The 18937-nt window shown below is 39.7% G+C and overlaps 1 protein-coding gene across 4 annotated transcripts in view; it reads left to right on the top strand.

Moving 5' to 3' along the window:
* LOC135072061 (protein outspread) overlaps positions 1 to 18937 on the top strand; it is a 363405-nt gene that overhangs the window by 266596 nt on the left and 77872 nt on the right. For all 4 annotated transcript variants that reach the window (XM_063965999.1, XM_063966001.1, XM_063966002.1 and 1 more), the window contains exon 3: positions 4867 to 4932. In XM_063965999.1, the coding sequence (XP_063822069.1) occupies positions 4867 to 4932 (66 nt within the window). The remainder of the gene's footprint in view (positions 1 to 4866; positions 4933 to 18937) is intronic.

Here is an 18937-nt window from a genome sequence, read left to right on the forward strand (position 1 = left end):
CCGCTCCAATCGGGTTCCGCGAGGCTTAAAGGGATGGGCCTTTTGAAATTGATCATCTCGGTCTCGGTAGATGCTAATATTTCTATGGAATATTCTAGCTGTTTTGCATTCCAGGCCATCGAGCCTTTTCTAAATCGGGAATCGAACAATTCTTTAGTCTGTAGTAGATTATGACAAGTAAGGTCACAACCCTGGCGTCGGACTTTGCCGCCATAGGCGTCTGACGTGATTCGATCGGACCGACGGTAACGTGCCCTCTAAAGCAGCCTATCTCTTTTCGGACAATCAGGTCGATTTAAGCCAGAAATGTTCTCACCAAGTGACTTTTAAGTTTTATTTTTACTGAAATAATAATAAGGCCTAGTTAGGTAAAATGCACCAAAATTACACTTGACTAGTTGGACTGGCTTACCAATGTCTCTGTAAATTCCATCCAAGTGCATCCAGTTCGTAAAGCAGTCGCACGAACAGCAGCGAAAGGTTTTAAACCCTTTTTAAAAATTCTAATGAATAATTACAGAAAAAAAATCGCTCTAAGTATGATCTCGGAAATCGGCTCATTGTTGAAACTCTTAACTCACATGAATAGGCGAACGGGAGTAAAGCATACATATTCACACGGTAGCTTGCAAAACGCAGCCTCTAGCGATCGCCACTTTTCGGCTGATGTCGGCTATCCTCGGCAATTAATAGATCGTACTGTTTTGTTTTCTTTCTCACGGTGGTCGTGCTCTTGCGCATTTCGAAATTTGAAATTAAGTGATTATGGCCGTTAATTTTCGCGTGTGCCTTGTCGAATAAGTGGTTGCTAATTGATTTACTGTACTAATTGTGTACGATATTGCGTATGCTTATTTCCTAACTTTACTTGAGTTGGGAAAAGTGAACGCTCCATCTATTGCTCGTTCGTTTCAGCCAAATGACGTCCACTGCTGGACAAAGGCCTCTCCCAAGGTTTTCCACAATGAACGGTCCTGCGCTGCCCGCATCCAGGCTCTTCCTGCAACCTTTACCAGATCGTCAGTCCACCTAGTAGGAGGCCTGCTCACTCGAAAATAATTCTTAGGAACTCAGTATATCTTACGAAGCTCAGTAAACATATTCTACACCATGCAACGTCGTAACAATTTCAAAAATTCAGATCTCACAAAATATTGTTTTAATAACATCACGTAAACCCAACCCAATGGGTGTTTACAATAAGCGCAAACTTAATGGTGACTTACCCAATTGTCGTACCACTCAATCGTGCTGGTAGTTGTCACGTACTGCCACGTTTGGCGCGATATCACGCGATCTGGCCCGGCCCAGGAGTGGCGCGTTTACCCGATTTGTAGACAAGTTAGGTCTGTAGACACCGTAGCCTCCCCTTTTCAGCTCCACCGTATATAATCATAGATCTAGTGGTAATAAAATTGTGAGGCACTGGAAAATTTGCGCAGTGCGAACCTAATAAAAGATGTCATGGAGTTTTGAGCACTTGAATGTATGCCACTAAGAGAAATGACACAATTAAACAGTAGAATTTATGATTTTATTAGAATTTGAAGTCCTCAATTTACAAGTCCCCGTAATTCTGATTTACTTCCCCAGCTAAACTTTTTCCTGATTTTCTCATGAATCACTGTGTTTTTTCTAGAATTTTTGAAGCTCATTCCCGTATAATATCATCAAGATTTGGAGTCTATTGTACAATTTGTCTCTGCCTAAACACTAATTATGTCGATGCAAACGATACAACGCGACATTTAACGGTGCTAACCCTTTATAATGTCACATTATATTATTCGATTTGCATATCCAATTATTTTATGTGCCTTATGTGTTAAGTCTTGACTCCGATCGTTATCGTCAGCTTTAACTCGGTTTTGTAAACGTCACTTTAACCTTTACTGGGTTAATTAGATTACGGTATCTTGTAATTACAATTCATACCGAATATATTATATTTAGTATTTCCGAATAATATTAACTCAACCATCTTAGAACAGACCAGACGTTACAGCCAGAGAAAATTACTACGCATTTGGTTGTTTAAAATTCAGTACCTTGTTGTAAGGTATTCGCTAAAGTTTCATATTTATCGGCTTGAAATGTTGCAACACATACCACAGAAAGATTTTCTGGCATCCTGTTTACTACGAGAATTCTGATAAGCAAAAGCAAAAGTCTCGCTAAAAATTCTTAATTTCCCAATGGCTGCAATTTGCAATTAAAAATTACTTATGCAGTGCAACAACTCTTCGATATAGAACACTTTTTCCATGTTCCGACAGGTTTTTCTAATGGTGAACTTGTTTTCGAATAAGTTGCTTAGAGCTAGAATACGTAAGTCCTGGACTGGATGCAAAACACGATAGTATCGGCTCGTTCCCGGCACCTACACTACAATTAGTGGGCCCAATTAACCTATTAGGTGATACTGGGTCGTCGCGATAGATGCAATTGTTCTTTATCTAGGACACTATATAGGGCTGGATAATTGTTGTTTAGCTGAGGTACATTGCAGTAGTCTTCTATCGAGCGTGTGCTTTATGTAGGGCAAGATTTATTGGGTTTTTTTGGTATTTCATTGTCTAGTTTTTGTTATGTGGATTGTCTCAGCAGCTTAAAAAATCTTTCACCCTGGTGTCAGACTTTATAAGCCATCGAAGACATTTGATCTCGATCGGACCGATCGGATAAAAGTGCTCTCTGTAGCACAGAATCATTAAATTTTAGATTATAAGTCTTTAGCTTAAACTGATTAACCTGGAATGTTGTAGAATCACCATTAAACACGCCCTCAAAATGTGTATCCGGCATCAGATCCTGCAGCATCAAGATGAAGGCTTTCCTCAGCGCCAAATATTCATATTCATAGAATTCTATTTCATGTATCGATTCCCTCTTCCGGGCATTAACGCACGACCTAAATATAGGTTCCTGCCACCGCCCCGGGACAACATCTCGTCTGGTTAAGGGAAGAAGAGACGCAAGAAATTCTGCCTTTTATTGCAGGAAACACAATTATCAACTTGTAATAGGTGCAAGCCTCTTGCATATCCGCGCAATTATTCATGTACCTGATAAATTGCTTTTACTTTTAAAAGTTATAAATAACGTAATATTTTTATTCGTTCACTGTCCGGTCTAGACATGCTTTAAAAAGGAAAGGTTTTCAGTTCAGTTTATTACGTATATTTAAATTTTTTTTGTATCGCCTCATAATTGGTGTTATAGCAGCAGGATTTGTACGATTTAACTTTACTACTTACCTATTGCTTATTATAAATGAATTCAGATTCAGCATTTAAGATTAAGTAAAAACATGGTCTGATATTATGACATTTTGAAAGAAAGGATTTTTTTTTTGTTTTGAACTTTCATGGTCACTAACATAATTATTATTATTGACGGGATTACTACCGTGTACCTTAATTTTGAGTTTCCCCAGTTACTCCGTGACCATGGCGCCTGAAACAGTTCCGAAATATCGGAAACTCAAAATTAAGGTACATGGTAGCAATCCCGTCAGTAATAATAATTACATTTTTATTTGCACAAAATTTTGATAGATAGATTAATTCTCGCGTTAGAAAAACAAAAATTCTGGCTATGTTATCCTTGAATTGAAAAAGGATAAAACAAGCCTGGAATAGTGTCTGTAATATCCAGGTTAATTCCAAAGCTTGGAGCTCTACATCTAAGGCACAAGCGATACCAATGTGTGAACACATGATTATGTCGTACCATTGTCTGAAGCGAGCGGCCTTGTCTGTAACTAGATTTCTCTGAGCACCACGTAAGGTTTCTGAATGGAGTAGCGGATCGGTTTGTGTCTTGTTATTTTCACACAATACTGTCGAATGTTGCGTTTTGTTTGGACAATGATGCTGTACTAAACCTGGGCATTTCAGTCGTTGAGAAAATGAATTATTCTTTTAACAACACTGTACTGATAGACGAGTTATTTTTAATGAAAAAGCGACAAAACTTTCTTATAATTGCTGTAATGGTGATGGCCGATTTGTTACAATTCGCCTTCCATATATTATGTAGAGTCGCATTCCTTTCGTTTTCTTTCAGATAGGACATATTGTTCAATAAAGCATGTTCTTAAACTGCAGGGTAGTGGTAAAAACAGAGAGTACAAACCCATAAATAATGTATTCTCTATTTTTACTACTACCCTGGAGTGTAACAAGAGCAAGATCTGGACATCTGACATTTTCTACGATTCTTCTATTCCTAGTATAAGCAGTATAACTAACCATTATAATGTGATGTTTGGACGTTAAATCTAATGTAAATGAATTCAAATTCATACTCAGAACAGCGTATTATCTACAGTTGTTACCACTACAGATACAGCACAGTCGTAAAGCTTTATTAATTAAAATTAGCCTAAGCATTGTCTCCAATGGAGCCGCTAACGACGCCTCTAATTGATGGCGGGTCACCGCTTTGTTAATGAGCACAGGAGGCATAATATCGTAATTACGCTCGATCCAACGGTTAGATATTAATTAAATTAACTTCAGCCTGATTTGCATTTACGATTTGTATTTGTTAAGCCGCAGTTTGTAGTAATTGATTTGACACTACAGTAATATTAGAGATCAAGATTTTAATAATTGTACTCACCTAGAAATATACATACACTCGTTAATTATTTACAGAAATATTAAATTATTGGCTGAAAAACTTAACCTCCTCTTGGTATTCGGGTAAAAAGGTTGTAAGTACCTACGCCTTTGAAATGGTTACAAAAGAAACGAATGATAAATTCATTAATAATTTCATCTCGTACCTACGAGTATTTCTATAATTTATCTTCGCACGCATGAAAATATTTTATACTGAAAATATTTTTTGTTGTTTCAGAGATGGCAGCGGAGGTGGTTCGTTTTATACGACGACGGCGAACTGACATATTCGTTGGACGAACACGTAAGTACAATTTATTATATGTTTAAAGATCGTTTTATCCACGAAGACGCGCCCCACCATTCTTCCGCTAATGTTAGAGTGTTACACACGCTAAATTATCCATGACTGCACACGCACCCTACAATAATGACGTTCGGATTGCTCGGATCAAAGTCCCCGCACCCGCGCTTCCCTCGATCAAAAATTGGTGGGGCGCGTCTTCGTGGATGAAACTATCTATAGATGACTGCCCTGTAGCGACTCTACTAAGCTCAGTGCACAAAATGGGCTATCTTTAAATAGGGTAACATTCCCTATTTATCGTCCGCGTAAACGCTCTATTCACGCGCTAGCGTAAAACCGCTCAAAATCAATTTCGTCTTAACGTTTTCTCCTGCGTATAAATTCATCGGAGCGTTTACCCTCATGCTCCAAGTAGGGTAACACGCCCTGTAATTGACTCGTTAGTGGAAATCCTCAGTGGCATGTTGAAGTCCACGTTTTAACAACTAAGAGGGTAGATACACTTGATAGGGACTATATTTGGAACTAATTGATAGTGTCGATTCTGAACTGATGTTTTGATAACTCTATTTTAACATTCTTTAGGGTTGATTTTTCAATCGTCAGATATCTTGTAACTGAAGAATAAACTTGTCATTTTGACATATTTCCCCTACTGAAACTGTCAATGTGCCAAATTTAGTCTCCAGTTAAAAGTTATCCGACGATTAAAAAATCAGCCCTTAGAAATTTTGCATGCGCGCCATCTAGTTCGATTTTAAGCAAAGATTTTAATTTGTGTACCAGACAAAGGATATGAACATATTTTTTTTCGTAATTAAAACATAACATACCAAGACAGATTAACATGGAAATCATTAGGGGAGGCCTATGTTCAGCAGTGGACGTCCTATGGCTGAAATGATGATGATACCTAGCTAGAAAGGAACAACTACTCATATTTTGTTAGATATTTACATGTGACATGGAAAGTACCTACAGCTGAATGGAATATTAGGGCATAGCATGTGCAAGAGCTCTAATATCGCAAGGGCTCTAGTAATAAAGTCGCATGTACTTTCAATATTGTGCACAATGTTGCATTAAGTGTTGCGCACAACAGTCCGACATTTTACGGTCAGGCGCTGAAAGGGAACGAATTTGTTGGTTAAATTACTATGAATAGCTGTAAATGTCAATTATCCGCGATCTTGCGGGAGATAGTTTTATTTTATTGCAGCTCTCGTGTTTATTTCCGTAGATACTTATTTAACACTAGTCAACAGTATCATTAGCAATGTTAGTGTTATGTTGTGTTTGTGCTACTTTCTGAAGGTACACAGCATGTTAATGAGCCATCTGTTTTGTTCACAAATGTGTAACTCATAAAACTACTGTAGAACTCTTGTAAAACAAAACTTCTCCAAAAATAACTTGACACTAGGAAGTAAACTTTATAATAAATTCTGCCTCCTATAGTTGAAAGGGCGCATCCAACACCAAATCAAAACAGAGATAAAAACAGTTTCAAATAATTTAAATATGTAATTCTTAGCTGTCCTTGAGTTTAACTCCGAACACTTTTTTAGGAAACTTCCTTGAGTTTCCGAAAAAAGTGTTAGATGCGCCTTTTCAACTATTGGGGGCAGAATTGTCATAAACAGATTACTCAACCTTCCATGCCAGATTTTCTTCGACATCTTCAGCTGCTTACAAAAACAAACATACCCTTACAGAGCTCCTCACACGTCCAGAACCGGTACGAAAACAATCGATTTCATCGGCACCTCACTATCAGTATCAAATCTTCCACATTTTTCATTCGGAACTCATAAATATTCATACAATTGCATCGCAGCTAGGGTTGCCATCCATCCGGGTTTGCTCGGATTTGTCCTAGTATAGAGGGCATCCGTGGAGTGTCCGGGCGGGGTTTCATGTTGTCTGAGTTTAAAAATTTCAAGTCATATTTATGGACTACACACATCAAGTCCGCTGACAGCTCGGACGGCTTGGTATCGGCGGCTTTATTTCAAAAGAATCATGTCGGCAGGTCGACTTTTGACATGTCCGGATTCTGGGCTCCAAAATCCAGGGTTTTCAGGCGTCTTGTCTGGTTGCCAAATTTAATAGATGGCAACCCTAATCGCAGCAGATTCATATGTGCGGACATGAATTTTTATGCTGACGTATAAGGCTCCGGTAAACGTCGGGTAGGTCGCAAAAACTGGAACTTTACTACCAGGAACAATGGGCCAGGAAGACTAGGAGCTTTCCCTGGCCTTACGGAGTCATCAGCTTATGGCGTTAATTTAGAGTTACTTTTTATGGGGAACGGGCGTACGTGATGGAATAAGGAAAGGATTCGACGTCACATTGTTTTGTAATGTATTGCAGTGTCTTCGGTTTTTCCTTTAAAAGCCTAGAGTTTTTTAAGGATGCGAATTGATCGTGCATCGGCACTGGTTCTTGCTGAAGTTTCTTCAAGATTTGTTTTTAATTATAGGAACGTATATCTATTTAGCATCTTGTATAACGGGTTGTGTGTTCAAAGAGACACCAATCATCGCTTGATATATCTTATACAATTTTTTGCACTTCAAACATACCGCTTTTCTGCATTTTCAATCAGCTCATTAAACAGCTTTCTACATCATTAGCGTTATTGCAAAGTAAACAACGTCCGAATCATCTGTCCAAGCTCGCAAGACCCAGGTAAAGGGGACATTGACCACTGCACCCGGATGGGACACTAGGGCACACATATCAACTTCGACACCTTCTAATATATTCCAGCCATTCGCACCTCGTTATCATGTGAATAGAACTGCAGATTTGCAATGCTAGTTGCCTGCCACTAAAATAGAGAAGGGAAGTCGTAAAACTTACACTGCCATGCCTTTTTGAAGGGAAAGTCAGAATTAATTGCAGTCAGGCATTACCCAGTTTCAGCCGCACATAATTAACACTCAGCTACTTATTCTGATAAAGCTGTATAATTAAATGTACGAGATATGCGATAATGAATGTTAATGTAAAAACACATTGACCTTATTCAATGACTAACCCGCTTGTAATCACAATGTTTTGATAAATTGACTGAGATTAGATACACTGTACTCCTTACGATTCATATTTAATTTAATCTCTGATGTATAATTTATTCGCTTATAAATCTTTAAATATCGCTTGGACATAAACCTCCTTAGAATGCCTACTTGCGCATAACTAAACATCGACTAATGCCCGCTAAATATACATGCATGACGATGCAAAAATACCTCCTACATACCCAGTTAGCTTGTCTTCCGCGATGCTACGTCACCGGGTAGTTTCATATGCAAACTCGCTCATAAATTAATGTGAGAGCTAATGAGAAACGCGGAACCGCAAGTAAAACAAGAATAGTGTGGGTGCGACTTCAGCCTTCAATTGCACCAGCTTATTATTTATCGCGGTATTAATAGGAAATATATTTCGTGACAGATCCCCGTAATATTTCTCGAAATCCTTCAATACCCGTTGTTGCACACCGCAGAATTGACGTTCATTCTTACATATGAGATTTATGTCCAGTTACGAAACTAACGTCCGTGTCGACTCCAAGTGTTCACGTCGCATGAATGGATCACTTAAAACTCAACAATGTTGGCGAACGTCTAACAGATCCTTGCAACACAATTTATGGCCGGTAGTTAACAAATTCTAAAATTCGCAGAACGGAAACCGTGGCTTATTAAAATCTAAAATTATTTTATTTCGCGAATATATTCGGATTTGAAAACTCGCTGGGCTCATTAAGACGACAGCAAGCATTAAGGATAAGTAGGCACTTTGAAAGGATTTAATCGTGATTAAGTTTGCAAATGCTCTGGGTTTAAACCGATGCATGCGTCAGTCGGAATGAAGCCCCAGTCCAGTATTGGATTAAAACCGTACAAGTTGACTCGATTACCAGTGCGAGTGACCCGTCACCGGCGTACTTGCGAATATCGCCGAGAAGCGGCCATTATTCAACATTAGTCTAGCCAATTAACTTGAAACACTGTGCCATGTTGCCGTCAGGTAATGAGTGTCTTCGTTTTTGCAACACTTGTAAATGCCACGCACCCACTGGGTCCACAATTCGATTCTTTGCAACCGCTCCGAGCATCAGCGAGCGCAAGTCCCGGGACGATTACAGTAATTTATCACTATAACGCAATTTTACAGCATACAAGGAATTTTTAAAACCTTTCGGCTATTTGAAATGTCGTAACCGTAGCCGTCAAAATACACGTCTAGGCCGATCGATATTCATGTCACGGTTTAATTTTGAATAAAGAACAGCCTACGGTGACGGCACCTAATTGCGACGAATGGCATGTGCCAATTACTGGGTGCTTTACCTTAATCCAGCCCGAGGGGAATTCAATTTTAACAGACTTGTCTCAAGGAATTATTCGTGGTAATTATCGAACTATTTACAGTGCTTTGTGTAGGTCGCAGCGATAGTATCATGGCTACAAATCATTACAATAATTGCTGAGCAATTAATGTTTGTATTGTTTTTGCGTTGATTAGTATACAATTGAAATGTATGATTAATTCAACAGCTGCATGTTTTTGTATGCAGAATAAAATTGCGATGATTGGCGGGTAATGTGAGTTGCATCTATATTTACGCGAATTTCTTGAGGCGATTGTTTGGGCACGTGCGCTCGCTTTCGCGGGCGCCGGCGGAATGCGGGCGCATTGAGCAAGCGGCGGGCGATGCGTCGGCGCACCCACGGCGATTCACCTGCGAGCTTCCGTGTGTAGGTACTCTTATGCCCGTTTTCACCATCAATCCCTAATTTTTAAGTGACCCCTATGCAAACAAAATTCCTGTTATTTGTCACCATAGGGCTCACTTAAAAATTAGGGATTGATGGTGAAAACGGGCATTATTCCCCTAATATTAGGGACTGTTTATTATTGCCGTACACTCCTTCCCATTTGATTTTCTTACAATAATCTCCTACCCACCTTCCATGCCCTTACACATGTTGTTATATGATATCTAGCGTGTAACACGTATACGACTAGGATGTAATAGAAGTTATTATACACTTTCTCGTATACTGACATTTTGCAATTTATCCCATAATTTCATTTTCTGTATGCCTACAAGCATTAAAACCGGTTTAGGATCAGTTCGTTTTAAATTAATCACACCAGCGACATGTATTCTGTAGCCGATCGTACCTCGTGAACTGTGGCGCAAGCGCAGCTTATTTGCGGCGTTCGCGCGCAGAAAATTGTTGAGAGAAAAATTTCAACACCACTACGCCCTGCTTCCTTGCTGCACGCTGGGAATTAAATGTTATGAAATGACTGGTTGTGTTTCCATCATAAGCAAGTTTTGAACAGTAACCTTTCACCTTCATCGATTGTAAAGTAAATCGGATATTATTGACCGTTTCGTCTTTTCTCACGTTTTCCTAATGCAATTAAGCCCTGATATAAGGTATAGTAATTAAAGGGCTGAATAACGTTTCATTACTATGAATAAAAACACCGGAGGAATGATACGCCTCCTGAAATAGGACAGTAGTACTTATCGTGCAATGTAAAACCACGAACTACTGATCCCATACAAATTTGATATCTTACGCTCATACTTCTGCTTTTGCCTTTCTTATGGGCTTAAGCAGAAGTCCTACTGACTTACCGCTATTGTTTCAAAATTCGCATTCGATGCTGTTTCATGTTTGCTAGTTTGTTTAATGTTCGCAATCGCAATAGGTTATCTGGAATCAACATCTTTGATCAACACTTCCTTCACCCAGGATCAAGACGAGCTTTGATTTTATTCAACCTTTTAGCTTCATTATTTATGTTACTTGTCACCTGGGGGTCGTCTACACTAAGCCCCCTGATCTAGAAGCTACATTACATCTCTACTCTAGGTATACTTCAACATCTAGATAATTGCCGACAGAATTCAATTTTCTTAAACCTTGTGGCTAAACATGTTTAACCTTTTTAACCCTTGGGTAGATAGAAATACCTAAATTACTTATCACATTATTTTGAAACTTATTGCCTTGCCCTTGTCAAAAACATTTTAAAAAAACCAGCTTGGCTAAGCGGTGTGAATTGTGATTTTTGGCCTGAGCGTGTTTATCTTTGAATCAAGTATGAACGTTCATATCAAATTCAGCGAGTAGAAGATGAGCACGCTCAAGCTGGAAATTTCAATTCAGAAACCGGTCCTAAGCCATCAAATTCAAATTCATTTATTTGCACAGAAACATTCTTAATCATTTTAAAATCTTCCAAATACTACAAATGAATTGCTTTGAACTCACACTGAATTAGCGTAACTACTAACAGTGGCGGTTACGTCAGCCGCAGCAGCCCATCGGAAGTGTTCGCTAATGAGACGCGTCGGCGTCGGCGCCTGTCGCCACTGCGCGGGCGCATCCGTTGACTGCGACACGGTTTAGCTTTGACACATGGATTACACACTGTTTGATATTGAAATTAATCAATAACGCTCAACTAGTCGATAGGAATATAGCAGCCATATTATTTTGAACGTTATTGCATTATGTGAAAAAAAGCTTTTTTTATGTGATAGGTGGCAGACGATAGCTAAAGATAAATAAAATATGAATTGCTTTGCTTGTCCAATTTAAAATAAAGCTTTTCGTGGCTTTGGAGCAAGTAATACTATTTCTGTATAGAATCGGCAATCTTTTTTTTTATCCACAACGAGGAAGCTCTTGGCCTTCATCTCACCTGATGGTAAGTGATGATCAGGCCGAAGGTGGAAGCGAGCTTCACCCGGAATCCTCAACCACAGAGGAACTGGCTATCTTACCTCTAACTGCCGGAACACAACAATGCTGTTAACATTGTTGTTATGGCGACAGACTTAGGTAAGATGGTGGTAGCTAGCCAGGCGGACTTAGAACAAGCCCTACCAGTCCTACCACCAACCAAACCGAACAGAAAAATCTATACTGAAGCGAAACACTCACGGCCGAAAAAGTACCTACTTTTGCTGACCTAGGAGAGCTTAATTTTGATTTTATTTTTGATCATTGACATTTAGTAACAATTTAATTTCATGAAAATACATGTTATTTCGTACATTGTTACCTAGGTCGGCAAAAGTACATTTTCGGTCGCGAGTGTTTCGCTTCAGTGGCCTTTCGCTCCAGCGTACCAGAATGATAGTTTTTCGCCAAAACGTACTTTGCTAAATCGACCTTCGCCACTACGTACGGGACCCAGTTAACTCATATTTTATTGCTATTAAGTAGATAAGTAACAAGCTTAATTCCGGAACTTACTATTCATTGCCTTTACGCAACACAGCTATAAAATCTATTAATTTGGATGATTTAGACCAATTTTCGCCGCAATAACAGTTAAGACGACAAGTACAGTTACACACGTAATGCCTTATTTTATTATGTGTATGTAATCCTATTTATGTCTGACGAAACAGCCGATAATCTGGTGCATGGATTCTGGATCTGGATTGCATGACGTTTCTCCGCTTCGTATAACGTTAATGGCAGTTAAAGCAGCAATTGTATTTATGTTGTTTAATAATGGCAGGAATTGTTTTTTTTGTACTAACAGACTAGTAACATTATTTTAGTACGGTAACGAATGTATGTATAAATATTGGTGATGGATGTACGGACGATTACTGGATTGTTTACCCTACTATTCTAATAACGTTTGATGTTTAATTAGAATCTTAAAAAATAATAGTTCACCCTTCTTGGTTCCTTCCTGAGCAGTAAAAAAATAAAGATGTAGGCAGGTATGTTGTATTTATATTTAAATTAGTATTAAGTTATTAAAGTATTTAATCATGTTATTACCGTATGGCTACTTTAAATGCCTAATTTCACCTCATTTTCACTAACTCATTGTGTCATTATCATAAAACTACTTTCGTTAATGCTCGTTAATGAGATAAAAAACCTTCATCACATAAATTCCCATCATTACTTATTCTAAACATAGCAATGTAACGCTACAATTAATAATGTAACGCGAGACTTATCGTAAAGTTACCGAAAAGGTCCACAAGACCCGCTCCGACTAAATACATCTTTTCTGGTAGTTAAAAATTATTTCCGTCATTAATTTTAACTCTACATTTAATCTGATATCACGGAGACCAGATTTTGAGCACAGTTTTAGTACAATTTTGGACTTTATTTGTACAGAGATAAAAGATATTATAAGCTGTAAGTTAACGGAGATTTTGTAATGCCAACATAAGTTAGTACACGTGGTGATTTAATCTGGAAAATCAGAAGATTAAATGTGTGTTTTATGTATTTAATGAGTGACTCTATATGTTGGCCTAAAACTTACCTAGTTATTAACTCAATGACTCTATGTATGTATATGTTGACCCAAAACTTAGTTACTTATTAACTTGGTGGACTGTAGTAGTGATAATTGGGCATTTCACACTTTTCATTTGACTAATAATTATTGAACATAAATGAAGGCTTCTTTTCTGAGTTTTATTTCATTTAGGCACGGAATTCGCTTTCTGGGCTAGTTCAGTGATTCGTCCCACAACATGTTCGTCCCACTGCACTGTGAACCAAAAGGCCAATCTAGCTGGACAAAATTATTTAAGGCTTGGAATAGGTACTAAACGCTTTAAAAACTCTTACTTTGATATAATATGTTAAAAGAAATGAACAGAAAGCTTTTAATAATGATAAAACTAAAAACCAGCATAAGCTGACCCTCTTTATTAAACATTTTGTACGTGTATGGAGGTCTAGTTAAACTGGACTTGTTAGTTAAGGTAAATTATTGTTTTTTTATACTGGTGCTTGATATTTTAACATCTTTGCATTAGTTCTGTAAAAGTACTAAGGTATAATGCTAAACCTAAGCCTAAGTACTTTTAAGATGGCTTTCTATACTGAAAATTACAAAGCTGAAGACCTTGTTTGCTACGCGCTAATTTCAGGAACTAAGCTACAGCCCGATTTGAAAAATTATTTTTGTATTGGATAGCCCATTTATCATGAAAGGCATTAGTCGATATAACACCCTACAGCCAACAGGGGTGGAGCAGTAAAGAAAAATTTTGCAAAAACGGGAAGTATTATTCAAACTATTTTTACGCATACAAAGATGCGAGCACAGCTGGTTAATAAATAATGGAAATTAAATAAAACTATAACAATACCTGGCCGGCCATTACCAAATCGTCAGTAGGTACTGCAGGACTTAAATAAATCGTCAACTCGTTGCGTCTTCTTTTTGTTTTGAACTGGGCTTGGACGAAGTCAATCTTTGGGCGACCAGGACTTGAAGTACTAGATTGACTTTCTGAAGATGACGTAGATGGATGCAAAATACGTGTATCAATTTGAAGTTTTCACCATTCAGCCATTCAACACCAATCGGCCTTGTCACAAAATCGTCCCGAATTTTACTAAACTGAACCCATTTTTCGCCTAATTTTGAGCTAATCTAACTAAATTCTTTATAATGTTTCTTAAACAACACTCCATAACCTCTTTTTAGTCTTATCTAGCTAAGAAATAATCGAATAGTCCTGAAATTGTATTGTTTTTGTGTGTTTTAACCATTCGTAATAAAACTCGCTTCAGGTCACCGCCACTACGTTTTCTGCAAAAAAATCAAAGTTGTGCTTCAGTGTGCTGTCTACAACCTACTATTTTTTGAAGCTCACATATGTGGCTACTTCATATAAAAAATCCAGCCCGGGGACATGAGGGGACATGAAGTTCCTGGTCTCGCAAATACAGAAAAACGTGAAAAAATACGAATTTTCATTTTATTTCTACATGTATCTTAATTAATTAATAAACTTTAGGAATATTTTTTTGGTTTAATATGTAATATAGGTACATACCTTCTACTTCACGATCCATAACAAAAATTTTCACAATTGTATTAGAATTAATCAGGAGACACTGATATATCAACCTCAAGAAAGTGAAGATTTTGATCGTAAAATACTCACTTGTTCAAGTTCGTCTTAAAATTACTAAATTATCAGAGGATAGTTGCTAAAAATAATGACTGAATCGTTACCTCTGGTTATTAAGCTATCGTTTTTGCTAAACGAATGAAAGATATGCGATGACCCTTTTTGTCCAGCTAGATTGGGCTTTTGGTTCATAGTGCACTGGGACGAAACACTGAATTCAAAAAAATGTATATTTTTCGTTCTGGACTCGTCCCATTTAATTTATTCTTTGATATAATGAGATTTAGTACCATCAGAAAGTCAATGAAATAAAAGAAAACAATACAAGTAGATAAGATTTTCTATGTTGATTTTCTTTTAAATACAGATATTGTTAACAAAGTCATGTTTTCTTTTATTTCATTGACTTTCTGACGGTACTAAATCTCATTATGTTAAAGAATAAATTAAATGGGATGAATCCAGAATGAAAAATATATATTTTTTCGAATTCAGTATTTCGTCCCAGTGGGACGAACATGTTGTGGGACGAATCACTGAACTAGCCGCTTTCTGCTGCTGTTTTTCCCGAACACTACAATCCGGGCCTTTTCAAGGCGAGAGTGAATAGGTACTTACAGGGCAGACATGTACCATCCTAGACTGCATCTCTCTTAACATCAGGTGCGATTGCGGTCAAATACCTACCTTGTTCTGCATAAAAAAAATTACAGTTGGCGAACAAGTAATGTCATCCCATAGAATCTTATTGCCTTTATAAAATATCTTCATGTATAGTTCAGCAAAAAATACATGTAGTAAACAAGGACACAGAGTGTGTCATCTGTGTTTTGTTGCTTGTCATCTGAAAACCTGCGATTGGCAGAGGCAACACAATTTGTCGTCCACTTAGCGATTTTGAATGGTATACAATGGTCATCCACTCTTATGAAAATGACTATATTTAAGAAATGAATGAGTGACCGCTGCAGTAAGGCCTAAGACACACGTAGCACTGATCTCGGCGACCCGAAACTTTAAACTAGGATTAAATAACTAAATGTGGAGTTAACAAATTGTATTTATCTTTAATATGAATTCGCCACCAAATGTCATTCCTCGCCTCAATTTACCTTGTCATCATCATCATCATCTCAGCCATAGGACGTCCACTGCTGAACATAGGCCTCCCCCAATGCTTTCCATGTTGCCCGGTTGGTAGCGGCCTGCGTCCAGAGCCTTCCTGCTACCTTTATGATGTCGTCGGTCCACCTTGTTACGCTTATTTTTTCTTAACTTTTGTTATAGTTCGTTCGTTCGTTCGTTTCAGCCGAAAGACGTCCACTGCTGGACAAAGGCCTCCCCCAAGGTTTTCCACAAAGACCGGTCCTGCGCCGCTTGCATCCAGGTACTTCCCGCGACCTTCACCAGATCGTCGGTCCACCTAGTGGGAGGCCTGCCCACGCTACGTCTTCCAGCTCGTGGTCGCCACTCAAGAACTTTCCTGCCCCAGCGGCCATCAGCTCTTCGAGCTATGTGCCCCGCCCACTGCCACTTGATTTTAGCGATTCTGCGGGCTATGTCAGTCACTCTGGTTCTCCTACGGATCTCCTCATTTCTGATTCGATCACGCAGGGAAACTCCGAGCATAGCACGCTCCATCGCTCTTTGGGTGACCTTGAGCCTTCTTATGAGGCCCATAGTAAGCGACCACGTCTCAGAGCCATACACCATCACTGGCAACACACACTGGTCAAATACTTTTGACTTGAGACACTGCGGTATTTCGGACGTGAGAATTTCGCGAAGCTTCCCGAACGCTGCCCAGCCGAGTTGGATTCGACGATTAGCCTCTTTCTCGAAGTTGGACCTACCTAACTGGACTGTTTGTCCCAGGTATACATAATTGTCAACAACTTCGAGTGTAGTGTCTCCAACCTTCAGAGGAGTGGGTACAACACGGGCATTTGACATAATTTTTGTCTTGTCCATGTTCATTTTAAGACCCACTTGTTGAGAGGCTCTACTGAGGCCATCGAGCATTGTGTTTAGGTCCTCCACGGTCTCAGCCATGACTACGATATCGTCCGCGAAACGAAGGTGGGTGATATACTCGCCGTTGATATTTATGCCGAATCCGCTCCAGTCCAGAAGCTTGAAAACATCTTCCAGGGCGGTGGTGAACAGTTTCGGAGATATGACATCTCCCTGTCTCACCCCTCGCTGCAACTGGATAGGTTTCGAGTTCTGATCCTGGAGGCGGACCGACATTGTGGCGTTTTCGTACAAGCCCTTCAGCGCTTCGATGTATCTATAGTCAATTTGGCACCGTTGGAGAGACTGTAGCACTGCCCAGGTCTCGATCGAGTCGAAGGCTTTTTCATAGTCCACAAACGCCAGACAAAGTGGCTGATTATACTCCTCGGTCTTCTGTATAATCTGCCGTAGCGTATGTATGTGGTCTATGGTACTAAAGCCTTTTCGGAAACCGGCTTGTTCGGGAGGCTGGAAGTCGTCGAGCCTGCGTGCGAGACGATTCGTGATGACTCTCGAAAACAGCTTGTAGACATGGCTCAGAAGTGAGATGGGTCTATAATTTTTCAACAAGGTTTTGTCGCCTTTTTTGAAAAAAAGTATCACCACACTTCTGTGCCATGCCGTAGGCGTTTTTCCCTCAAGTATGACGGAATCGAACAGCCTCTGAAGAGCCTTTAGTACCGGCGTTCCGCCTGCTTTCAGAAGCTCAGCCGTGATTCCATCATCACCCGGTGCCTTGTTGTTTTTCAGCTGTTTGAGAGCCATTCTAATCTCGTACAGGCTGACGTCCGGGATATCTTCGGTGTAGTGTCGGGTCAGTCTAGCTCTTGGGTCTTCGGCTAGATTTGTGACAGGTGTACGTACACTCATGTATAATTGTCCGTAGAACTTCTCAACCTCTTCCAATAACTCAGGCCCCGACGAGATGTCTCTGCCATCCTCGGTCTTCAGCTTGGTCAGTTGACTTTGGCCAACAGACAGATCCCTAGCGAACACTTTAGAGCCTTTGTTACGCTCAATCGCCTCTTTAATACGATCTGTATTAAATTGGCGTAAATCGCGGGTCAAAGACTTGGAGATCTGTCTGTTAAGACGCCGATACTGAGCAGCATCTTCAGAGGACTGCAGAACCAAGTTTCGTCTCTCTTCCATAAGTTTATTGGTGAGGTCAGAGATCTTTTTGGTTCCTTTTGGACGACGGGTTTTAAAGAACTTAGACCCAGTCGTTTGGACAATTTCCACGAACCTTTCATTGTATTCGTCCACATTTTCGCAGTCTCCTAGGCATTCGAAACGATTTTGCAACTCGAGCTGAAAGCTTTCGGGGTTTTGGAGTTGGATGGGCGCTGGGCGGAGCGTAGACTTCATCAGTCGACATCTCTCGAGCTTGGGTCTGATATTCAATGTGCCTCTTACCATTCGGTGATCGCTTCCTGTTTTGACCGAGTTGATCACAGAGACATCATTGAATATATGCTTCTTCGTCGACAAGATGAAGTCGATCTCATTTTTTATAGCGCCATTGGGATGCAGCCATGTCCACTTTCGCTGTTTTGGCTTCCTGAAGAAGGAGTTCATCATAAAGAGGCCCTCCCTCTCCATAAAGCCAGCCAGCAATTGGCCACGTGCGTTCCTCTCTCCATACCCAAATTGCCCCACTTTCAGCTCATTATCGCTTCGTCTACCCAGCTTCGCGTTGAAGTCCCCCATCACAACGGTAAAATGGGACCGGGAGCTATGTATGGCTCTGGAAATATCCTCATACATAGTCTCCACTTCGTCGTCGGGGTGTTCCGTGGTCGGTGCGTATACCTGTATGACCTTCAGCGAATACCGTTTGGTGATTCTGAGTATAAGGTACGCTACCCTCGCCGAAACACTCTCGATCTGGACCACGTTGTTGACAAGGGACTTGTGGACGATAAACCCGACACCACCCTGGGACTGCTGGTCGCCCTCCCGGAAATAGAGCAGGTTTCCGGATTTCAGGATTATGGTGTCCTCCCCCTCTCTTCGGACTTCGCATAATCC

The sequence above is a fragment of the Ostrinia nubilalis genome, chromosome 5, assembly GCF_963855985.1.
Source record: "Ostrinia nubilalis chromosome 5, ilOstNubi1.1, whole genome shotgun sequence".
In the NCBI taxonomy this organism is placed as follows: Eukaryota; Metazoa; Arthropoda; class Insecta; order Lepidoptera; family Crambidae; genus Ostrinia; species Ostrinia nubilalis.